This window comes from Asterias amurensis, chromosome 1, assembly GCF_032118995.1.
Source record: "Asterias amurensis chromosome 1, ASM3211899v1".
In the NCBI taxonomy this organism is placed as follows: domain Eukaryota; kingdom Metazoa; phylum Echinodermata; class Asteroidea; order Forcipulatida; family Asteriidae; genus Asterias; species Asterias amurensis.
In genome coordinates, this window is record NC_092648.1 from 28,265,880 (window position 1) to 28,291,719 (window position 25,840).

At 38.1% G+C, this 25,840-nt stretch overlaps 2 protein-coding genes across 4 annotated transcripts; one reads left to right on the top strand and one right to left on the bottom strand.

Annotated features, from left to right (window-relative positions):
* Positions 1-1,349: 1,349 nt before the first annotated feature.
* On the top strand, positions 1,350-24,747 carry LOC139935599 (cholesterol 24-hydroxylase-like). 3 transcript variants are annotated; one of them, XM_071930126.1, is made up of 14 exons: positions 1,350-1,482; positions 12,268-12,414; positions 12,774-12,851; positions 12,955-13,036; positions 13,885-14,048; positions 16,282-16,420; positions 17,180-17,296; positions 17,523-17,754; positions 18,027-18,099; positions 20,242-20,326; positions 21,071-21,181; positions 21,701-21,789; positions 23,786-23,852; positions 24,173-24,747. In XM_071930126.1, the coding sequence occupies exons 2-14, from the start codon at positions 12,275-12,277 to the stop codon at positions 24,323-24,325; spliced, it is 1,530 nt and encodes a 509-aa protein (XP_071786227.1). In that variant the 5' UTR covers positions 1,350-1,482; positions 12,268-12,274; the 3' UTR covers positions 24,326-24,747. The 3 variants fall into 3 exon arrangements, with proteins under 3 accessions (XP_071786227.1, XP_071786226.1, XP_071786225.1); XM_071930125.1 differs by having other exon boundaries at positions 1,356-1,589; XM_071930124.1 differs by lacking the exon at positions 1,350-1,482 and adding an exon at positions 3,113-3,186 and having other exon boundaries at positions 24,173-24,744.
* LOC139935706 (uncharacterized) lies at positions 7,224-11,395 on the bottom strand. The gene is made up of 3 exons (XM_071930247.1): positions 10,733-11,395; positions 9,881-9,997; positions 7,224-8,631 (listed from the first exon to the last, which is right to left on the bottom strand). Exons 1-3 carry the CDS (start codon positions 10,903-10,905, stop codon positions 8,574-8,576), a joined length of 348 nt encoding a protein of 115 aa, XP_071786348.1. The 5' UTR covers positions 10,906-11,395; the 3' UTR covers positions 7,224-8,573.
* Positions 24,748-25,840: the final 1,093 nt, after the last annotated feature.

A 25,840-nucleotide genomic window follows, 5' to 3' on the forward strand; every position in this document is an offset into this window, starting at 1 on the left:
ATTTTATGAATATTTACAAAATTCTTCTTCGCTCACATTCTGTGGTCAATTACAGGCAATTACTTTTCTGATGGTTCATTGGCTTATGAATGTGAGCTCAATTGAAGTATACACAGATTTTGCCCAGTGGTATCGCAGTACCCATAGGTCAAAATTCCAGTTCGAACCTAACTGGGGTCAACTGGTTCAACTGGATAGTGATCAAACTCGTCCATTTTCCACTGGTTTGGACTAGGTTTAACTGTGTTCAACTAGGTTGAAATTATAAACCAGTTGGTCTCTGTCCATTTTCCATATTAAACCAACTGGTTTTAACTGTGTTTAACTAGTTTATCAACTGGTTTCAACTAGTTCCAGTTAAACCCAGTTTAACTAGGTTCAACTGGAATTTCGACCTGGGTAGAGTGAAAACATTTTAATATATATTTTTTTATTTATGGCAGAGCGGTTAAGAGCACCGGATTCAAGCTCTGGTGTTCGATCAGCAGAGTGTGGGTTCGAATCTCGGTCGTGACACTTGCCACGTAAAATTGGGGAGGTAGTGCTTTCTGCCCTACAGGCCAGGCTTCGTACTGATGATGCCCAAGCCTACATCTGTATGGACTGTAAAGAGGTAACCCGGGTTTCAGCCCTATGGTGGCAACGACCTCTGGACCTGGAAAAACAATAGTTGTAGCCAACACCTTGAAGTGGCCTTCAGGCCTAATTGTGTGTCTGGCGATTTGGAAAAAATAGTTTAAAATGGTTTGTAAACCATAAACTTATACACAACAATGAATTTACTGGTATGTAAAACCATAAAAAGGATTTGGTTTATACATCTAACAGTCAAATAAAAGTGCCAAACAATTTTTAATTGACCACGGGTGCCCCATAATTTGTCAGTGTAGAATGTTGAACATTTCTGATATCACTTTTCACTGTATGATTTCTACTTTTTGGAGGGAGGAAGATTTGTCAAAATGCTACCAGACTTTCCAGTCCATTGATCTTCATTATACCATATGCTAACTCCAGTCCCCCACCCACAGAAAGTGCCCTGTCACTGTGCGGCCTTGACCCCTTGACCCATTTCATAGAGATCTAGCTCTTGTCAGGGGCCGGCTAGCTCACCGGAAGTGAGCACCGCGGGGGGGAGACCCAGGGAAGCTAAACGAACGCACCCAGTTATGTATATATATATTAGACTTGTGAACAAGTCGTTAAATGTTTGTCGCAGTAATGATAGCACAACGGTTCCCGCGACTCTCACTGGAGATAGATACTTTCAAGACTATAAATGAGGGCGCCCTAAAAAAAACACCAGCAAGTTTAGAGAGAGAGACTAGCTAGATAAAGCGATGAAATAACTTTGGTCTGTCTCTCGCATGACTGATATTGATATTTTTTGTAATCCTTTTTTCTTCCTGCATATAGCTAGTGCAAACTCCTCACGACAAAAACCACAGCACAGACTATATAAACAGAGACAGAGAGATACAGGTGTGTACTGTATGTGTTTAAATTCGTTGTTTTTATACAGAGCAGTCAGCAAGCAGCTAGCAACCAAGTCACTGTTTTTAGACTAGCCTGAGATCGTCATCTGGAGGGTAAGTAAATGGGGATGCAAGCAGCGTACTCCTAGTCCTAGAACTTTACTACCAGCGGTTTCGTTCTTCTTCTTCTTCCTTTAAAGTGCTGCTTCAGAAAATTTGAAGATTACCGCACTGTGGAACGTCTAGCTCCCGTTATTACGACGGTAGACGATAGCCGAACGAACCTCACCATACTACTTTTTACTAGTTCTACTTCTAGTTCTACTTCTCTAGGATTAGGAATCATGGTAGACCCAACTGATTGCCAAAATTTCTTCGAAATTGTCAAAATTTCGAAAGAGGAATACAGCGCCCATTTTTTTGTTGGAGGCGTTTTTAACTCATAGGGCCAAAGCCAAACGTGGTCATCCTGAGCTCTAAATTTTCAAGTCTTTCTTTTGGGTGAAAAAAGTATGTAGCTATGTAGACCCAGTAACTGGGGCGCTGTACTCCTTTTCAACAATTTTTGACTTTATCTGTCGTACTAGCGCCCCAGGGAATGGCACAGAATTTTAACGAATACCCAGTTTTTCGCGACACCCAGCCACAAAAAATGCCTCAAAATGACAAAAAGACCAAACAAACTAGCTCAAAAATCGCCTACTCTATTCTCGATACGTCTAGGATGTAACATCAGGCATTTAATTGTACTCACGATCATTTTTTAAACTCCAAATCGATGATTTTTAACTCCGCATCGTGGAGCGATTGACAAGTCTGCGATTTTCGGATGTGTATGGTAACGAAACATGGCGTCGCGTTGTGGGTGGATGTCCATCAACGGCTGTTTAATGCTACACTTGTTACAGGCGTTGCAGCGAATGCTATACATTGTACACGGGGATGGGTACAGGCGCTGCAGCTAGCGAGTGCCCACGTGCGTTCAATCATGGTCAACGTAACTTACACGGTGCCGGGTTGTTGGAAAATTATCAGAAAGGGGGTGAAAAGTTCTCAGAAAGGGAATATTGTCTGAAAGAGGGGATTTTTCTGGTCTGAAGTCTGCTGGATGAAGCTGGATGGTTCTGGATGAAGTCTGCTGGTCTGGATTTTTCTGGTCATTGCCCCCCCCCCCCCAAAAAAAAGGGGGAAAAAAAAGGGGGAAAAAAGATGATAAATAAATAAATAAAAATTCTACAGTGACACTGGCAGCACTAAACATTATAAGAAGCAATTTAACCATGCACAAAAATCGTAGGCCTAGATGAAGTACAGCGGTTTTTATTTATTTATCATATTTTTCCCCCTTTTTTGGGGGGGGGGGGGGCGATGACCAGAAAAATCCCCTCTTTCAGACAATATTCCCTTTCTGAGAACCTTTCACCCCCTTTCTGATATTTTTCCAACAACCCGGCACCGTATAAGTTACGTTGCCCATGATTGAACGCACGTGGGCACTCGCTAGCTGCAGCGCCTGTACCCATCCCCGTGTACAATGTATAGCATTCGCTGCAACGCCTGTAACAAGTGTAGCATTAAACAGCCGTTGATGGACATCCACCCACAACGCGACGCCATGTTTCGTTACCATACACATCCGAAAATCGCAGACTTGTCAATCGCTCCACGATGCGGAGTTAAAAATCATCGATTTGGAGTTTAAAAAATGATCGTGAGTACAATTAAATGCCTGATGTTACATCCTAGACGTATCGAGAATAGAGTAGGCGATTTTTGAGCTAGTTTGTTTGGTCTTTTTGTCATTTTGAGGCATTTTTTGTGGCTGGGTGTCGCGAAAAACTGGGTATTCGTTAAAATTCTGTGCCATTCCCTGGGGCGCTAGTACGACAGATAAAGTCAAAAATTGTTGAAAAGGAGTACAGCGCCCCAGTTACTGGGTCTAGTAGCTATGTAGAGTAATATCTAAAAGTTTCAGGATTAAAAAAGGAAAATGAGATTTGGTCTCCTGAAGTGATTTATAAACGAGAAACGAGCGCTTAGAGTGCGACAGGACGGAATGATTAATTAAAACTATAATAACTTAATTAACAGATTTATCAGTTTTGTTATTTTTGTATATTATAGACTAGCTGGTCATGGAGCACATGTATCTAAACCAAATACTTAAAATAATTTTTTTAATTTATGCGAATATGCAGATCTAAAGGTATCAATTCCGTCCTGTCACATTTTTTAATCTATTAATTAATATTCAAATGCTTAATTTTGTATTTATTTGTATGAATTCTTCCAAACTATCAATGACAAGTGTGTGTTTGACACTTTCAGCATTGCTTTCAATTAATTCCTCCACTTAACTTAATGAGGCAATCCGTAGTGTTCATAACAGGACAAAAACAAGTGCGACAGGACGGAAATAGGTGCGACAGGCCGTCGGGAGGAGGGTTACGTTATCCGACTAGCCATGACCAAATGACTCCAATATTTTATACCTTAATACTTTAACTTAATAATTGACCAGAATCTTTGAGAGAGTAGATTCGTTTATTTCTGCTACCCTCACTGGACTGGTGACTTCTATTCTCAAATTTCTCATCTCCTTCGTTTTCGTCAAATCACACTTTTATGTGTTTGGACTTTGGCTGTATTTCACTTCACCCCATTACATGTATGTTTGGATGGAAACCAGTCAACTCGCTCCGCAGCAAAGTCACCCACTACAATGTCGCCCCCCTAGCTAGCAAAGTTGCCTCCTCACTTACAAAGTCACCCCCTCTCAAGTCACCCCTCACATAGCCGCCCCCTGGCAGAGTTGCCCCCTGGCAGAGTTGCTCCCTGACAAAGTTGCCCCCTAACAAAGTTGCCCCCTACTATTCACTACTACTTTATTTGGGTTATAGAAATCAGGATGGTTTACTTTATTTCCTAGTTTTTAGATTAAAGAAGTAATTGTTTAAATTTTCATAAATTGTTGTACTTTATTTTTCAATATTCATTTGTAAAATGTGACCGATAATTTATAAAAATAAATTGTCTTCTTAAAAAAAATTACTTTACTTTTTGGGGTGTAGGATGTTTTTTTACATTTGGCCTTTTTACTATTTTAGTCACTTGTTTTTAAACTGAAATAACAGTTGTAAACATTAGTTGTCAAAAGTTGGTTAAAGGCCCCCTATCGTCAAAGAAAAACCAGTTTTTGCAATAGCGCCCTCTCGCTCATAAAAGTTGTTTACGCTGTTCTGCGAGGGTGACTTACACCCTCTGTTAGTTCGTCGTGAATACAAAGATGGCGGAATCGGAGATGATACACTGTTCATGGTAAGCCCGTCACTCTGTGCTTGTTGCAAGAACACTTGCCAGAAAACAGTGGAACACGGGGAGCTTTCCCACGAGCTTTGCGAGTGTGTGTGGCATAAGACAAACAAAAGGACCGGAAGGAAGTGAGGAACAACAACAGGGATCTCAATAATAAAGTAAGCGTTACCACTATTTTAGCCTTATGTGTTACTGTTAGTGTTACCCCAGTTTTATCCAAGTCGATCCAATCGTGTTTATTGTCACTTTCGTTATTATTCACCGTTCTGGAAAACGGGTGAATTTTCATCATTTTCTCTCGAGAAAACGGCAAACGGTTTGAGTACTTATTGTACTTGTAGGATCAGGACACAAAACACAAATATCTATAATCTACAGATTTACATTAAACTTATACGGTAAATACTGATAGCTACCCTTACAATACTATACTTGCTGATACCCTGGTGAGACGAACAATTATTACAGCATGTAAAATATGTTACCAGTAAGTTATACTAGTATTTATAGCATAACTGGTAATTACGTTTTTACATGCGTGCTAAAACGGAGATGGATTATTTTGCGTGACTTTGTTTTACCAAATGCCTCAATACTTTGCAGCAAGTAACATTTTAAGAGAAGCTTTTTACTACCCAAAATGTGTAAGTTAAATGTAAATCTGAAAACATGTTACAACAAAAACCCAACAATTTGTTTACAGCAATTTATTATGGCAAACGGATAGGGCACTATAATTAAATTCTGTATTTTTTCAGGAGTCGGATTCAGAAACAACTGAAGGCGAGGGGAGAACAGGCAAATCTGATGCTGTGCGAAACAAATTCAAGAAGAGAAAGCAATATCAAGGTATTCTGAATGTTTATTATTTTTTTGTACAAATACAAGTTAAAATATGTCTATATGGTTTACAGGAGCTGCATGTACCTGAATCAGTCTGTGAAAATATATAGATGAATTTCATCAACATAAAACAATATTTACGTATATGGAAAACTAACTGAACTTGAATGAAGAAAGACAGCAAGGCAAGGGGTAGAACAATAAATAATATTTATACACATAAAAACACTATGAATCAAACCATAAAATTACAAACCAAAAATTAGGGAAATATTTACAGGGGCATATACAAATACAAAATAAATACATAAAATAAAACATTTAGAGCAGGTGCAGGCATGATATACTGGTAATTTTGGAAAACAACAACAACAACAAATAGTTTAGATAGTGGAAGGGCTGATCTTCACATGGTGTAAGGCTATCGTACACTTATCACAGTTGTCTGGTTTTCCCAAGAGCAACACATTGTCAAACAGCCTAGGATGAATATGCCTGAATGTAAATAACAATAATGTGTGTCTACCGTTTCAGAAATATCTCAACGCTCTTCCAAGGAGGTTGAAAATGTAACCGCAGAGCTGTAGAGACAGCAGCTTGCAGCATGTCAATTGCATTCTGCAGCTAACAAGCACAAGCCATGAACCCCAAGCTCCCCCTCAAGAAGTTTTGTCATGGTGCAGATGTAGAAATCGCAGGGATATAACGCTGCTGGAGGAGAATAAGTTTTGCACTAGGAAGGTGAAATGGGTGCCTCACACACACACACACACACAGCTCATGGATTACAGGGATGACATGCTGGCAGCAGAGCAAATCCACAATAATGACAGTTTTTCAGCATGCAGCATAATAGGCAGCATGTTTTTTTTAGCAGCATGGGCGACTTGGTGCTATAAACCGTAGATTCATCCCATGTGTTTTGTTTTATCAATAAGGGATAGGTTTCTAGCACCAAATGGTGTTTATATTGGGTTCAGACCTCGAAGGCTCTTATTACAAATAATATTGCAATTTTTCAGCATGTTCTAAAATATTTTAATTGCTTGAGTTTGAACAAAGAGAAATTAACCGCAGTGAGACATGAACCAATGACCTCTGAATTAACGTACAAGTGTTCTACCAACTGAGCTATCCAGCCCATGGTGGCGGTGTCCCTATTTGTCATCAGAAATTGATTAATAGGGACACAGCCAACATAGTGCTGGCTAGCTCATTTTGTTAGAGTGCATGTACGCTAATCTTAAGATTGCTGGTTCAAGTCTCACTCCAATTACTTTTCCATTGTTCAAACCCAAACTACTTTTAAAACTCGCACAATCTGTTCCCCTTGTTATTTGTTGCATATTTTAGTATGAGTGTCTCCACACTAATTTATAAGCTCAGCTCATTAATTTTTGCAATCGAGACATAGGAGGGTTGTTATAAGCAGCTGTATGTAGCTGGTTTCTACATAGTGAATTTTTTTTACACACAAAAATGTTAAGTATAACAACAATATGAGATTTAGAATATGTTTTATTTGCATCAGGGATTATGAATATTTATTGTGGTTTTACCCATATAAACCGATGCGTGTGAGCCACTGTATTTTGGAACTTATCAAAAATCTTTGAAAAAAAAACATCACAGACAAATTACTTGGGTGGTATTCGAACCCACGACCCTTGCAGCGCTTAGAAACTTTGTATTAAGCGCTATATAAATGCATGTTATTATATTATTAGTATTTGCAATTCTAGAGCAGTGTCATAGAAACTAGTCTAATTGGCTCTAGAATTGCAAAGGTCATTGGTTTGAATCCCACCCGAGTAACATGCTTGCTTTTTTTCACAGAATTTGGTGGAAGTACTGAGTATGCTATTGACACATCAATGTATATGGGTCAAGCCAAAATGAGGAATAAGATTAACAAAAACAAACTATGGATAAAGAAATTACATTAATTCAAAGGTGTATCATTCATAACAAGGACATACTCAAAAGACAAGAAAATGATCCAAGAACACGTCATTTTACCTCAACTTGTTAAATTTAATGATCAAGTCAGAAATGAGACCTTCCACTTGGTACATATGTATTTAGGAAATTAAAGTGGGAGTTAATTTTGGCTGATAGTTGTGATTTTGGCTGATATGAACAATCTTCAAGATGATCACTATTGGTAAACTACTCAAAATAATTGTTAGCATAAAAACTTGGTAACAAGCAATGGAGAGCTGTTGATAGTGTAAAACATTGTGAGAAACGGCTCCCTCGGAAGTAACTTAGTTTCCAAGAAAGAAGTAATTTTCCACAAATGTGACTTCAAGACCTCAGATTTAGAATTTGAGGTCTCAAAATCAAGACATGAAAGCACACAACTTGGTGTGACAAGGGTTTTTTTCTTCCATTATTTTACCGCAACTTTGATGACCAATTGAGTTCAAATTTTCACAGGTTTGTCATTTTTTGCATATGAATGTTGAGATACTCAACGTGAGAAAACTGGTCTTTGACAACTACCAAAAAGTGTCTATAAAACAGACGTTACAAAATATTTAACCTGCAATAGTTTTAAACCATGTAACGCCAATGGTTTTAAAACCATTGATGGACTGACCCACAAATTAAAATAGTTTACACATCTTTTAAATTTAGTGTTGCAATGCTGCACTACAGAACATGTATGATTTCAACCCAAACAAACAAGTGGTTTTGTTTTTCAAAGTGAAAAGAATGAGATTTCCAATTTCTTTACTTCTTGTTCATCCCATCAAGTCTCTCCTAGACTAGTTTTTCTATGGATGGGGCTGGCACTTTTGCAATGGTGAAAGAAATGCGTTGTGGATTATCATCAGATAAAGTAAAAAGTGACATGCTATGATAAATAACCATGTACCCGCCCCGCCCACTTATGATCTTTTAGCTGCAATCCTCTCCATCGAATCTGTGATGTAGCTATAGGGCTGCGGTTTGGGCTTGGGATGTGCTGACCATTTCTTTTACCTGTGGAAACCTGGGAAAGGGAAATAATAATATGAGATCAGAAAAATACACCTTGGTTTGACGAGTTAAAGTGTTCTGGAGCTCTTGAAAATTGAAGAATTTTATTACAAGAGGATGTATTGAAATGAATATGTATGTTCCTAAGAATATCCTTTGGAAGGTTTATTTAGTTACTAGAGGTGTAGTTTGTTGATATAACAAAAACAACTGATTTTGGAAACAGCTTACTTTTACGAAACATTCAAGGATACACGCGCACATACTTGGGTGTTAAAATTGACACAAGATCAATGTCAAACAAAGATACATGTACAAACAACAACTTATTGTTTACATCATTGGGTGTTTAGCAACATGAAAATAACACTCATTTGTTCCCTTGGATCGGTCGAGTTGGTCTTTGAAAAGTGTTTGTAACCGTTTGTTATAAAATACATTATGATTAGAAAGATATTTTAAAAGTAGAATATAATGATCCACACTAGTATTACGCGAAATTGGGTGGTTATCCTTTTACCTCATCGACTAACACAGTCGGCCATCTGTGGGCGTCAAATTTCTCCCATAAATGGCCGACCGTGTTAATTCGCAAAGTAAAAGGAAAACCTTGCAATTTTGAGGCAAATTTGTGTGGATCATTGTATTCTACTTTTGAATCATTTTTCTAACCATATGCTTTTTATTACAAACGGTTACGCTTTTCAAAGAACAACTCGACTGATCCAAGGCAACGTGTTCCTTTAATTTGGGTTATTTTTAGGGTCTCAATAAAGTGAAAATACATTGGTGTTAATTTTTTACACCCCAGTTTTTGCAGTGCATAAAGGCAAGGCATTTTCTGTCTATTTATTGGCAAGTTAAAAGTTTTAACTGTTTTTCTGTTTAGTCGTAATTTGGAATAAAAGGCATCCTAATTGTTACAATAAATGTTCTTTCAAAAACAACCTGTCATGCCCATTTTTGTTTTGATACTAGATTTGTTTAACCTGTATGAGTGACGTTTGTGAACAAACATCAAATTATGATTATTGTGTCTGTTCAGAAACAAAATTAACAGTGTATGCATTTAGCCTTCGAAATTAGACTGGGTTGAAACGTCAGGCCATTATCTATTTTGTGCATTCACGGTCGTTGTGGTTGATCAGTTCACAAGTAGCCTTAGTATATATAAAACAAGACAAGTTGCAAGGTCCTTGAATGCCATCCCTTCTTCATAGAACCTTCAGAAAGATTGTACCTTTGACAACTTTATTACTAACCGTTCTGAGTTAATGTCTGCATGGTCTAGTGACATTCCTTTCTCCATGGGTCCAAACAATCTCTTTGCTGTGGTTTTCTTTATTGGCATTGATGACACCAGTAGACTATCTTGATCACTGAAAAGTGAAATTAAACACAACACATTTATGGTATGACCATGAGTATAAATTATGATACCGTTTGTTTACACGACAAGGCATTTATTTATTCTTCCAAGTTTTTCCCCTCCATTTTCAGTTGTATTGTTTATTTTTTTCTAGAGGGTCCCTAGACTATGCCAGGGAGAAAAGGGTTTTCACACTGATGTCAGGCATGCAACTACATCAGCTGATATAATTTTTTTTTATTCTCAGTACTTTCAATTGAAAAATATCGTACAAAATTTTGTGACATTTTGTAATTTCCTCCTTTTTGTTTAAGTTACAGTTGCATGCCTGTGACGACCATGCTGTGTGAAAACATAGGCCTTATTAACCGTTTATTTAGATTTTATTTTTTTATAATGAAAACAAAATTAATCAATGAGACCTTTCCAGCTATTTTGCAGGCATATTCTTTAGTACAAAAAAGTTATAATAAAAAACCCCGAAACCAAGCTCTTTCTTAAAAAAACCCAGGATCAATAAGAAGCCCGTTTCATTATAATTAATTCTTTAATCCACTTTAAAACAAAAAAGAAGGAATATTTAAACATTATTTTCGTAATATCATCACTTGTGGAGGGGGGCCCGATAAAAAGCATAGCTTGTCGAGAGTATGGACCCCTAACCTAACGAAAGCAATGAACTGAAGCAAAAATTAATACATAGGTGGAGAGCGAGTAAAATGCGAGTAAAACTTTAATAGCCTACCTTCTGGTGAATATTCTAGTCGTAAACTCTGGTCTTGACCACAAGTAGAAGTCTACTGGTAGATCTAGAACATGAACAGTGTAGTAAGTAAACAAGATCGCGGACAGGACTGTCATCAGATGTTTGACAAACTGGGACAGTTTTGAGTTAATGAATTTACACTGCTCTCGCATTGATTGGAACTCATCATTCGCATCAGCTGGATTGACCTAGCCTGCTGTGTACTTCCTTCTGATAATCTCTGTTTTGCACAGATTTCCTTCTTTTGCTGGCAGATTCCGATACTGCCCAGGTAACTTTCCTGTTCCTCACCTCTTCTTCATGGCCATTTTGATGCGCCGTCAAAAACGCATAATACACCCGCAGGTCCTTTCCCTACGGATAAGGTGCGGTGGTTGCGCACACTCAAACATGAAAACACGACGAAAAGCTCTAGAAACAGATAAACACGATCGACGTGTAATAAATCCATGCCATTGCAATAGCGCGTATCGTGTGTATACACCCATGCCATTGCAATAGCGCGTATCGTGTGTATAAACTCATGCCATTGCAATAGCACGTATCGTGCGTATAATCCCATGCCATTGCAATAGCACGTATCTATATTTAGACTACGCCCTCCGGGGATGGTAAATGTAACAGCTATCGTCGCACTGTGTCAAAGGTAAATATGCTTGGCAAGCATTTTTCGTTCGTGCGTATGACGATACAGCGTCTTTAAACTGTCTTAAATTTGTTGGGATGAGGTTTGATGTCTATTTACTTTATTTACTTGTTTGACATTGACTGTAGAAATTGAAGTAGGGCCTATTTAAAAAAAAAAATCCAATTAGTTGGTTTTTGGTGTACGTGCACGCAACATAATTTATGTGTTTAATTTTCATTAACTTTTGTACTTTCCTGAAAGTTTCTAAAAAGAGTTGAGACATAAGCCCACAAACTAACAATTTGGCGGAGACACTTGGTGAAATGACTTTATCGCTTAAACTCATGGCGGGTGAGTTTTTCGGGAGGCGACTAGGGACGACTTTGCTGGGGGTGAGTTTACTGGCATTCGATTGGACTAATGCCTACATAAGATTGGAATGCCTGACAGACCATGCTTTGTTTTTGAAAGGGCAATATTGATGATATTATAAGCGTGACACTCTCATCAGGGGCGACTTTATGAGGGTCGACTTTGCTAGGGGCAACTTTGCTAGGGGCAACTTTGTAGTGGGCGCCTTTGCTGTTGGGTAAGTTGACTGGCATTCATTTGGACTAAAGGCCTACATAAGATTGGAATGCCTGACTAGACCATGCTTTGTTTTTGAAAGGGCAAGGGCACCAAGGCATTGGTGATTACATATGCTCATGCTGCCATTTGAGTGTGAATGCCCGCTCCACACACCCCTCCATGCACCATTGTGTACATAGGGATAGCGTTTTACAAGAGTTGTGTGTAACACAAACTCTTCACCTGACTCTTGCAGTCATTCCCTTCTCATTTATAGGTCATAGCTCTTTGTATCATGTGTCATTTTTCGTTTCAGTTCAGCAATGGCATCAATTAGTGAGTTGCTTGTGATGACGTTTGGGTCAGTGTTCTTGGTTTGTCTTATTGCGTTCGTCGCTTTGGTGTTGTTTCTGCATTACAGTCATTCTAAATACAGTCATATCCCAGGCCCCAAGAGGAGAAGGTGAGTTTAAAGGTTGTGTACAGGATTGGTCAAGATTAAAAACATCATTGTTTATTTGTAGTACGTGAAAGGGTACTGATCCTATGAAGTTCATAGTAGAACCATTTTTTCTGTAAAATATTTCCCTCTGAAATAAGGTTATATTCGAGAAAACTATCTGAAAACTTGAAAAAAATGTGGTTTTTCACTTTGTCTCCAGATTCACACAATATCTTGTGTTTTGGAGTTTAACTTCGTATAATAATACATCGCTGAGGAATATCTTTAATAAAAATTGTTTTTATTTTAAAATGTTTTCTCTTGAGTCTTGTAATACTCAATCACTACTGATTAGCTTTCTATTTTTATTTTTATTCTAGCTTTTTCTTGGGAAACATTCAAGATGTCAGAGAATACGTAGAGAAAGACAAATTAATTGAAGATGCCGTGAAGGACTGGTGAGTTCTCTCCTTACAAAGACACTATCAACTATTTTTGTTGTTGTATCAATCATTTATAGTTTTTAAGTAATCGCTGTTTTTCTTTTTCTTTTTCCTCAAGGGGCGACCAGTTTGGTGATGTGATTGTGTTTTGGTTCCTTCATCAGTGCATTGTGTATTTCTTTGATGTCCAGGCTATTAAGGTATGCTCACAGAAGGGCGATATTGTTTGTCTTTCTGTCCGTATAATAATAGTAGTAGTAATCAAACTTAAAATACGCACATATCAACTCATTATAGTGTTCAAGACGTCTACAAGAATGCCAGACTGAAGAATGCCAGACTGAAGAAAGCATTACAAAAAACTGTACAAAAACTTAAATATATGTACATTGAAAATAACAATGAAAATGCAATCGTAAATAAAAGTGAGATAAGCTATAAAATCAAATGCGTTTTGAGTCGAGATTTAAAAGTACTTTTTAAAGTTTCTTCTGTTTTAGCTGCTGTTGTGCTTTAAATAATGTTTAGTGGTTTTTGCCTTTTAATGTACAGCGTCTTTGAGCGTTTTTTTGATATATGGCGCTTTACAAATGATGTTATTATTATTATTATTACTTAAGAACTAGATGTTTGCACATGCAGTGGTAACACATTCCAGAAACGAGGAGCAGCTGGAAAAATACACTTCCCCCCTAACTTGTTTTGGAGTAGGTTAGGGGCTCTTTGTTTTCGGGGGGATAAGCCATTGACGGCACGATAAGTTAGCAGACTACTTTTGTAAGAAGTTCACTTTCAAAGAGGAAGTAATGGAGTTTTAAAAAACGCCATTTTTAAAGAAAAATAGGGTTTGGGTTTTAATCTGTGGCAAGCATTCTAACTTTTTCATGCCGCTTAATGACTCCCAAACCAATCATGAGTTAAATTTATAAACTTGTGCACAACACAACTGGTCGCAAAGATGGCCGACCTTACACAGTGTCCATTACAAATCAGGTTTCAAGTTATCTACCAATGCTGGTAAATGATCCCTTGTCATTTTTTTTAATAGGAGATACTTGTAACAGGTAGTCTTAAATACCCAAAAGGTTGGACCTATGATGGCGTCTCTACGATCTATGGTGCACGATTTCTTGGCCATGGGCTTGTTACAGAGCAAGATCACGCATTGTGGGCCAAACGACGAGAAATATTTAACCCTGCATTCAGTCGAAGGTAAGGTTATTAAATGCTGGGATTGCACAATGGCTTAGCACAGAAAAGCTCCTCAGAGCCCACTTTCATAAAACTTCTAAGCACAGACAAATCTTGATAAACAAATACAAGTTACCAACCAAATTACCATTAGTATATACAGTTTGTCCTGTCCATACAGTTTCTCACTCCAATCAAATCAATCAACATTTATTTCCATACAAGCACAATATACAAACACAAGCGATAGGATGTTACAAGACTGAAAACTGTATGGAGGCATGGCTCATTAAAGCAAAGCTTGTAGGCTGGGATGCCTTTACAAAACAATGGAAGATAATAAACTCATGGTCCCCTGCTAATTTTCACTTGGCAGAAAATATTGCGATTAGAAATTTCAGTCTGTTATCTGAATTCTGCCTTTTTAATCAGCCCGGTGAAGCAAATCAGCTGTTATGTTTTACCACCATAAAGAAATCCTGCTCTTTGATCTGGTTTTCCATTCCTGAGGACACTGTTCTTAACAACTCTGTGAAATCTAAACCCCAGAGGTTTTACCAAAGGGTGAAAAAGCAATTTTTTAGCATACATCCTAAAATCTGGATCCCAGTTTCAGTCCCGTTTGCCAGCAATGACTCTCATCCCTGCTGATATCCCACTTCTGCTAAGCAAACAGTGTTTTATACACAATATCAGTTATCAAACAAGCGCAAGTGGAATATAGAAAAATATAGCACTTCTGTGTCCCATATCCAACGAGGACGAAGGATATGGAGCGCACACGTGCTATATTTTTTCACATTCCCAAGCGCGCGTGTGAGAACATTCCGGAAAGTTACCCTTTCTGGATGTTCTCATTACAAGAAACCAAGACGGCACCCTACATCACAGCATTTACCGGAAACCCACCCACACCGACCGCTACCTGCATCAGCGGTCTTTCCATCATCCAGCCATCAAGTCGTCAGTCAACCGTGCGCTGGTTCAACGGGCTTATACCATTTGTGATCCGGATAGCCTCCAGCATGAGTTGCAGCACATCACCACTTCTCTACAGCGGAATGGATACAACGCCAAGCAAGTCAAGACTAGCAAGCCCGTCCCCCCCGACCAAAGGGTCTCCTATACCCAAGGTCAAACACACACACCCACAGTTAGTTTACCATACCTAGGTCCCCCCTCTCATCGCCTCCAACGCATCTTCAAGGAAGCAGGTATCAAGGTGTATCACTCCGCCCCGAAGAAACTCCATGGCTCTCTCCAATCGCACAAGGACAAGAAGGACCCCTCCGCCCGTGCCGGAGTCTATCGCATTCCATGCGAATGTGGTAAGGTTTATGTCGGGGAAACCGGGCGTAACCTTCCCACTAGACTTAAGGAACACCGAGCACACGGAAGGAGGGGGGACTTCGATAAATCCGCCATCGTCAAGCATTCCCACATCGCTGACCACCGAGTGAACTGGGATGCTGCTGAGATCATCGCTCCCATCCAAGCGTGGCACCCTAGACGCATTAGAGAGGCCATCGAGATCCACAAGCATGACACCGTACCCCAAGACATCGGCTTCCACATCAGTGACATCTGGCTCCCCCTTCTCCCGACCAATGGATCTTCTATATCCACGGTCACCCCCTAGGCCCCAACTATTAGACTGCTTTGGGTCATCTATACCCTCAGTCACCTAGGCCCCACACCCTCACTGTCCCCTGTGCTTGTTCCTACTGACACGGTTCAGTGAGCACACACCCCCCACACAACCCCCAAGGCTCCACAACAGGTTTCACCACGCATCATCGAGTTCACTTCCCGCCTACATTTCCCGCCTTCGTGCATCACCGCTGATCCACCGCCTAGTACTTAAGCAGCATGCAGCATCAGAGTCCAGCATTCTCCAGAAGACGATCAGAGCATACTGATCGAAACGTCGAGTTAACCCAACGGTTCTTTTCAGAACCACCCCAACTCATTTAGAGATTGTTATTACATGGTGTTACCGCAAACTCTTCTATATCTTATCTCCACCATGCAAAGTTTCAAATCCCACATATTTATCTTCAAGCAAACTTGGCGCGTGACATAGAACACACAAGACGCAGGTCATGATATGGGCCATGCATATAGGTTTATATCGCATTCTCGTTGATGGATCGACCAATCAGAATCAAGGATTTAAGTCTAATTGAAGATAATACTTAGATTTAGTTGATAATATTAATGTAGTAGCAATCTATGAAAATGTTCACCTCCACAGCTACTTGAAGACTTGTATTAGTCAGTTCAACGCCAGCTCGGACCTGCTGGTTAAGCACCTTGGTGCTAGTGCAGATGGCAAGAAGAATGTGCATCTCTTGGACCAGCTGAACAAGGCAACCATTGACATCATTGCGAAGGTATGCATTTAAAGACACTGGACACTATTGGTTATTGTTAAAGACCAGTTTTCTCACTTGGTGTATCTCAACATAGGCATAAAATAACAAACCTGTGAAAATTTGAGCTCAATCGGTCATCGAAGTTGCGAGATATTAATGGAAGAAAATACACCCTTGTCACACAAAGTTGTGTGCTTTCAGATGCTTGATTTTGAGACCTTAAAATCTAATTCTGAGGTACGTCTTAACATCGAATTCGTGGAAAATTACTTCTTGAAAACTACTTCACTTCAGAGGGAGCCGTTTCTCACAATTTTGTATACTATCATCAACCTTTCCCCATTACTCGTTACCAAGTAAGGTTTTATACTAATAATTATTTTGAGTAATTACCAAAAGTGTCCACTGCTTTTAAGATCTCATAATATAAAGTTGGTGGTCAACACATTGATAGTTATCAAAGAGCAGTATTCACACTCCATGTGAACCAACAAATACATGACATAACAAACCGGTAAAAAATGTAAGCTCGATCAGTCTTTTAAGTAGCAAGAAACACCCTTTTATGTTTAAAAAATATATTTTATGGGAAGTTTTCCACCATGACCAACTTAACACCATGTAAGGTATGTGCAAATCTGTTAACATTTTAGGGATGAGATATTAAAACAAACAAGCAAACAATGGTGTATTCAACTTAAATCTAGCCATGATACTCTAACATGCGAGTGACTCCAATAACTTCATCTTTTCACTTGTTTACTTTTGTGTTCTTAGGTTGCCTTTGGAGCAAATTTCCATCAGTTTGATCCTGAGAAGATAACATCTTTTAATGAAGAGTTCAACATTGCCCTGAAAGGCATGAAGACACAGTTTGAAAGTCCATGGAATAAGGTACACAGAATTCTAACACTTTCTTGGTCCTTGTGTTGTCTTGTGTTCCTGATCTGCAGAGTGTGGTTTCAAGTCCTAGTTGTGGGACTTGTGTCCTTGAGCAAGATACTATACCATAATTAGTTTTTCCTTCAATTTGGACTTAAAGTTGTAGGTCCTGCATACTGGGATTAGTATTGCAAAAAACATATGGTTTTAAAAATTGTTTTATCTTGTTTACTTCTAGTACAACCCGTCCAAAACGCAGCGTGATTACCGTGCAAAAGTCCGCCACGCCATTGGTGTCTTACGTGAAACTGGACAAGAGATCATAGCCAGTCAGCTAAGCGCTCTTGGTCGGGGGGAGCAGCTTGGTAACAACATCCTTGCGTTCATCCTTGAAGCGTCTCAAGCTTCTTCTTCTGGAGCTCTAGACATGGACGAGATGGTGGATGAGTTTACAACTTTCTTCCTTGCTGGTAAAGATAAGAAAACAAATTTAAACTGCTGAAACATGTAACTTTATCAGGTAGCCTATTCCTCAGAGCTGCTAACTCTCCCTGCTTTGGCAGAAAGTTTCCTGAAACTAAACCAATCTTTCCATGATCTGATGAACAAATTTGAAAATCTCGCTGATTGTGGAATCTTTTGCCCTATTATGTTGAATGAGATTCTAATTTGTTGTACAAAGTTTGATTGGTGTACAAAATTATTATTAGCATTAACTAACTTCTTCTCCCTCCTCTGTCAGGTCAAGAGACAACTGCTAACCTGTTGGCCTCAACGATGATACAACTTTGTCAGAATCCAGAAGCTATGTACAGGTAAAAACTCTCATTTCTGTTCAGTTTTCTGCATGTAAACATACTGTCTTTAATTTAAGCTGTTAAAACCAAAATTAGCTATTGCTTTTTCTTTTCTTTGGTTTTCACAATTTTGTTTCTCACATATGACTTCATTTTAGAGGGAAACATTTCACAGATAAATTGGTTCTTGAAACTTCATAATCAGTAAGCTTTCTGACTAAAATTAGGATGTGTTTATTGATATGTCGATAATACAAACATTAACCTTATCTAATTCATATGAAAATGTTTGTTACTGTACATTTAAAATGGATGAATGTTGTGAATTTAGATTTACACTTCAGTTTTGTACATAACATTTATGCGGTCTCAATTATTTTTGGAAATTTGTGTTTGTTTGCCAGACACACAACCAAGTTGACATATTAATAAATAATAATATTAATAATAATGTACACCTCGGGCCCAGGTGAAGGGGGCGGGAGGGTTCTGAAAATAAGGATGAAACAGCCAGTTATGGAGTGATCGAAATTTTAATGTGTTTCCTCACTCACAGTCATCCAGAATATGACTTATAACTACATTAACAACTTAAACCCAAAACAAATCTATCTACAACTTAAAACTCTAATCCACAAGACAGTTTGGGGAAACCCCTTTATGTAAGTCAAAACAACTTGACTCCACTTGTTGTGATAAACAATCATTCACACAAGCTCTGCAGCATATATCATGTAAACACTCTCAGTTTTGCTACTGTTGGTCATAAACTGACACAAAGAAAAACATAAGGTGGTTGACTAAAGAAAAACAAAGAATTGGATAGATTAAGAAAAACATAAGAAAACCCACTTGTCCTTGGCCAGCCTGTTCCTATGGAAACCTCTCTGGCCTACCCTGACCATAGCCTTAGGGCATAGCACTGATTACCAAACCATCTGTTGTGGTGCCACTCAGACTATATCTAGCCCTTGTCCAGCCTGTGCATTGGGTATGGACTCAAAGTGTGCCCTAGCTATACCCCTATGTAGGCTATAGTCAATGGATACTACCAAAGTGTATTTATCTACAAAACTATCATGACTTTTCCTCGCCAATTGCAAGTAAATGGAAAAGTCAATAAACACAAACTTAGCCTAAATCAATCATCTATGGGGTTTCATATACCCAAATCAATTAATCAAAATATCAATAGGGAACAAAACATTAACTTTAGAAAACTATTACTCAATGGAACTTTCTAGAACACCTTTTTAGCAAAATCTATAGGGCTTAAAACAATGGACCTAAGTGAAAGTCTTGGAACAACTTTGAATAGAAATATCTCTTTTACTATTAGATTAAAATGACTAAAATGATGCTAAACTGAGCTATGTAATGTGAACTTTTAATTAAAGTATAACAGAAATCCACATACCTGAAAATAAGGATGAAACAGCCAGTTATGGAGTGATCGAAATTTTAATGTGTTTCCTCACTCACAGTCATCCAGAATATGACTGGCTGTGGGACACACACAAAACCACATCACTCCCCTACCTGCTGTTCCTCACTGGGGGGTCCAGCATATGGCTGTTGATAAACTAGTGGGTTAGTGTGAAGGCTCTTAAATTTTTAGGGGGTGAAAATAAACTACTTATATTTTTATCTTACAAGGGGGCGGTCCCTACAATAATAATAAGACTTGTAATGCGCACGTATCCACCCTGCTGGGTGTTCAAGGCGCAGTAAAACCAACAACAAACAAAACAAAGAAAAACAGACACAACAAAAATTAGTCCTTGAAAACCTGTGACATAAGAAAAGGTTTTAGAAGAGATTTGAATGTTGTGGTACAAAGACAAGTTCTAAGATTAGGTGGTAGAGAGTTCCAGATGCGTGGCGCAGCTGAAGAAAAAGAGATGAGAATATTACACATTCAACAGCACAATAAGCGCAAACAATGGGATAAATAGGAAATAAGAAGAAATGTTTAGATTTAGATGTGTGAGAAAACCCTGGCAATCAGGATGGGGCTGAAAACCCAGTCTGCATGCAGGGCTCCGGTCTGAGATGGGATTTGAACCAGGGTCCCTAGAGTAGAAGACAGGGAAGGAAACCGCTGAGCCAACCTGATCCACATATCAGATAATAACTGAGATGTGTACTGCCCAATTACAGATTGAAAACTGAAGTTGATGCCGTTGTCTCCACTAAAGAGTTTATCCCGTATGAGGATCTGTCCAAGTTGGAATACATGGTGGCCGTAAGTAATTTTCAGAGAACATTCTAGAAGCAATCACTCCAGTCATTAAAGTGACTGACCACTCAAGCCTCAAGGGTCCTGGTTTAAAAAGTTTTAACCTTTTTGTGGTAATAATTTCCCAATTTTACTTGCCTTGGTGCGCAGCCACAATAATGGGTACAATTTGTTGCGCTGTGCCCTTGAGCAGGCACTTGCCCATAACTGCTCCACAAATAGATTGGAAGGTAGTTCATTATGTTACCAGTGTTTGCCAGGCTCCTAGTGGATGTACCCATGCTTTACATCCTTACAGACTGTGACAAGGGTAACCCTGTCTCAGCCCCAGGATCTGGTGGCAACATGCCCTTGCTTGCAGTTGATTTTAGTGGATATCGCAAATTGGTTAAGTGTAGCCCTCGCCATTCCGCCATTCGGATGTCAGGCCATATCTCTTTAAAAGAAAAACTTCTTAAAAACAGATGCAAACAAATCTGGATTTTATAATTGAACAATTAACGCATGAGCAATCCAACAACAATTGAAGAAGCGCTTCCAGTTTCCCCTTTTTAGTTGCTGTTCCCATCTTGAGAGGGCACTATGAGTATTTAAAAAGTTTCGGAATTATTTCCAAATAATTACTCAACCACAATGTCTTGACGCCTATAGTAATGAACCCCACGTGACCAAGCCAGGATACAAAACCTGCAAGGGGTGAATTCTTTAGGGATACAGATTTCATAGGTTCTTGTCTCGCTCTTTCGGCAGGTTTTGAAAGAGACCCTTCGTCTGCGTCCCCCTGCAGCTGGAACGGTGAGGATTACAACATCGGACTGTGTCATCTCCAACACCAAGATACCCGCATCCACCGTCCTTGGGGTAGAGTATTCTTAACAAAGTTCAATCATTCATTCCCACATGCTGGATCTTGTCTCTGTAACAAACTTCCTCAAGATATTTGTTATATTTCCTATGTCCACACTTTCAAAGTTACTTTCAAGATGTATTTCCATAACTTGATTGGTTTGTTGCTATCCATTGTTACTCGTTGCATGTTTTCTGCAATTGTTTTCTCTGAAGCATTTTGGTCACATTATTAAACTCAGAGATATAAATGCAGAAGACGTCACGTGCCTTTCACCTAGTTTGGGACGGGTTTGAATCCTTGGTATGATTTGCTACCACTAAACAAATTGCCTATTCATTGCCTCTTGTTGATGATCTAGAAGGAATGGTGCTATAGAAATCCTATTATTTGACAGTGCTCAGACATTGAAATTCAACTTCTTATTTATTATTTCGAAGTTATTACCTGACACTTGAATCATTACCTGAAGCAATATTTAAAACTCTATTTTGATTTGGTGTGTAACAAAGTGATTCCCCTCTGTCTTCTAGATTTCATTCTTTGCCAGTGGAAGGAATGGGAAATATTGGAAGAACCCGTTGGAGTTTATCCCTGATCGATTTCTTCATGGCAATGAAAGGTAAAGTCCCTGACGTCTCTGGCTGCACTGACATGGTAGCCCTAAATAGACCATTCACTTCTAATTATCACAAAACGCCTAGGCATAATTCAATTTTGTCGCTGATTATTTCAATCAGAAATACTATGAAACAGAAAAAAATAGTTTTGAGTTTAGAAATTGGGTTGCTATGTTAACAATACATTGGAAAATTTCATATCCAGATATGACCTTTACTTTGACCTATTTATGTGACTAGAAGTAGGCCAAACCTTGCGGCCGTTCTGGGCTTGTGGCCGCTATGGTCTCTTAAGAGTCAGAGTTTTCAGCGTTCAGACCATAGCCACTGCCCAAGTCCTTTAGTACTTGTTTTAAAGGCAGTGGACACTATTGGTAATTACTCAAACATAAGCATAAAACCTTTCTTGGTAATAAGTCATGGGGAGAGGTTGTTAGTATAAAGCATTGTGAGAAACGGCTCCCTCTGAAGTGAAGTAGTTTTCGAGAAATAAGTAATTTCAGGAATTTTATTTCGAGACCTCAGATTTAGATTTTGAGGTCTCGAAATCAAGCATCTGAAAGCATACAACTTCGTGTGACAAGGGTGTTTTTTCTTCTATTCTTATTTTGCAACTTCGACGACCAATCGAGCTCAAATTTTCACAGGTTTGTTTCTTCATGCATATGTTGAGTTACACCAAGTGAGAAGACTAGTCTTTGACAGTTACCAATAGTGTCCAGTGTCTGTAAAGATGAAATTTCCTTTGCTGCTGCAGTTTGGCAGCTGATTTTCCAAGTCTGTATGGTTCAAGTTCTTTTGGTTTAAAGTTGTGGGTGAAAGTTTAACGTAGCCAATTATGCTGCCGCGATCTTTTCTTGATAAGAGCTCTTACTCACAATTTAATAGACCGATTGCGCTCCATGCGTCACGAGACCTATAGTGGGTATTAGATGTAAACAAACATGGTGTACTGCATATAAACGTGCATTAAAAAGACATGATTACTGTTGCAAATTTTGCTCAAAAAAGACTAAATTTTCAAAATCACTGAAGAATATTCCAGGGTTTGTAACATTGACAATGCCAGTAATGGGTAAACATAGTTTCAATTAAAAGGAAATTCCAAGAGAATGTTCACACGATGTCATGTGTTTGTGCACGGAAAGGGTCGTTTTACATTGCCCTCATTGTAATGATTTTGCTGCAAATATTTTCAATAAAAATTTCAATAAGAAGCTGACAATCCCTTTATTCTCACCCTCAAATTATTTGATTAGAAGGGGTTGCTGTCAGCCATGAGAACTGTGAGTCGGACAACTTCCCGATCTCCCCCATGACAGCCAAACTTCACGCCGTGCACAACGCAAAATCCACGGCGCATGAGCTTGCTCAAACCTCAGTAATTTACGTAGTCTAACCATACTCTATGAAACCTCTTTTGTTGTAGAATACTGGGAACATCAAACAGCAAATGTGATTTAAATCAATGCAACTATATTCAACTTGATAAAAAGGGCTCCGTTTTTAGTTAAAAGTGTTATTTATTGAAAATACAGCCAATTATGGTCCATCGGTACGAGTCTTCCCATGTCTCTACTGTGTAGCTGTGGTTTTCTATACCCACTTGTAGGTCACGTGATCACATGTAAACATTGGCAGCTCAATCAGTCAATTGGTCTATTGTTATTTTGCACAACTGACATTCATGTTGTCGCTAAAGCTATGTAATGGTCACACAAATTCAGTAGTGGTTTCTAATTTAGAAACTTAAACAGTGCTTGCAGAAATGAAGTTCAGTATGCGAAAGAATGGTCTATCCAGACAGCAACCAGTGTTCAACAGTACAACCCCAGAGTGTTTATTGGACAGCTTTGGGAAGCCTCGGGTTGTGATGGCAAAGGTCAAATTGAAAATGTAATTTATGTGGCTCACGTGTTGGCTGTTTTGCAGGCTACTGGATCAATTGATGATGTGCTAAAACTTTTGTGTAATGGTGTTTATAATTTTTTCTCTCAGTACATCAGGTGCCTTCACCCCATTTTCTATTGGACCAAGAAACTGCATCGGTCAACAATTTGCACTGGTGAGTATCTCATTTTAATCGGTTTCAATCAAAAGTCAACGAGAAACAAATTTATTCAATTGTTGTCAAAGGATGTTCACATATTTTGTCTGGACCTATCAGCCTTGACAATGCTCCACGTTACATGTATGTATTACACTGTCCGTGGCATAATGCAAATGTTTTGTAGGTTTTTCGTTAGAAGCAGCATCACCTGTTCAAACTTGTTCCGAGGAAGTTCTCTTTAAAAGTATAAAACGACCTTCCACTTTAAATGAACAATTATTGTAGTCAATTGTTCTTTGTTCAACCCGAAATTATCTAAAATTATATTTGAACAGATCGAGGCTCGTGTTCTCCTGGCTAAGCTTATCCAGCATTACAACTTTAGTCTGGTTCCCGGACAGTCCCTGGGCTACACTGTGGAGACAACAATGAAACCTGTAGATGGGTGCCAGGTTTACCTCACCCCAGCCAGCTCAAACCAACAATAGAAAAGAGTGTAAAATAAAATCAGTTGTTTGTTATGGAATGGAAAACTAGTTTATAAAAACTTCTAAACTATCACAAAAAGCTCATAGTGAACAATGTAATCGAGTTTATTTTTAATCTCAAAGTACTTATTTCGCATACCCCACCCCCCAGTAACACCACTGTTTACAAGGCAAGTTTTATAATTGCAAGTTTAGTACATAAATCATTTTGATTGTTTGAATATCGTACATGTTGTTTTAGTACTTAATATTGTTATTCTTATTGAATATCGTACATATTGTTATAATACTTAATATTGTTATTCTTATTGAATATCGTACATATTGTTATAGTACTTAGTATTGTTATTCTTATTGAATATCGTACATATTGTTATAGTACTTAATATTGTTATTCTTATTGAATATCGTACATATTGTTATAGTACTTAATATTGTTATTCTTATTGAATATCGTACATATTGTTCTAGTACTTAATATTGTTATTCTTATTGAATATCGTACATATTGTTTTAGTACTTAATATTGTTATTCTTATTGAATATCGTACATATTGTTATAATACTTAATATTGTTATTCTTATTGAATATCGTACATATTGTTATAGTACTTAATATTGTTATTCTTATTGAATATCGTACATATTGTTCTAGTACTTAATATTGTTATTCTTATTGAATATCGTACATATTGTTCTATTACTTTTAAAATATTGTTATTCTTATTGAATATCGTACATATTGTTCTATAATACTTAATATTGTTACTCTTTGCTCTTAAACAAGACACTTAACCATTACTGCTTCATCCTTCAGATGGAACATAAAGCTGTTGGTCACTTATGTAGTGTGATGTACGTATAAAAGAACCCAGTGCGCAGTTACCACACGACATAGGGGTTTGCCATAGTGTTTTTTGGACTTGGCTGCTGAATGTGCCGCAGCAACTTGTAAACCCTTATATAGTGTAACATGATGAATTGGTCTAATAGCTTTGACAATAATTATGTCTTTAAAAAAATTAAGCTTTTTGAGATGCCAGTAGATAAATTGTATTTTTATTTAGTATTTGTGGGTTTTAAAACGGTATTTAGATCTCATGTCCATCTGATAATATGTTAAAGTTTGCTTCATAATGTATATAAATAACATAGAATTCATTCTCTGTTTTTTACTACATGTAATCTATATTCATGAAATGAAGATGTTATATAAAATAGCTCTCAAAGTTGTATTTTTACAATATTTAATTTTTATAAGAACATATATGTGAAAAATTTTATTACAAGAATTTCAACAATCAGGGTATTATCAAATTATTCAAAGAAACCAAATTTTGTGTAAACTGCTTAATGAAGCGGAACGAGTGTTGTATTCCAAAATAGAATACAGATTGCTTTACATTCCAGTGATTAATAGTTCTGGTTTAGTAGACACCTTGCATAGGCCGCTATCATTGAGGTCAAACAATGATTTAAACTGCATGCGTGAACACGCTGTGCACAAGAGTGCGT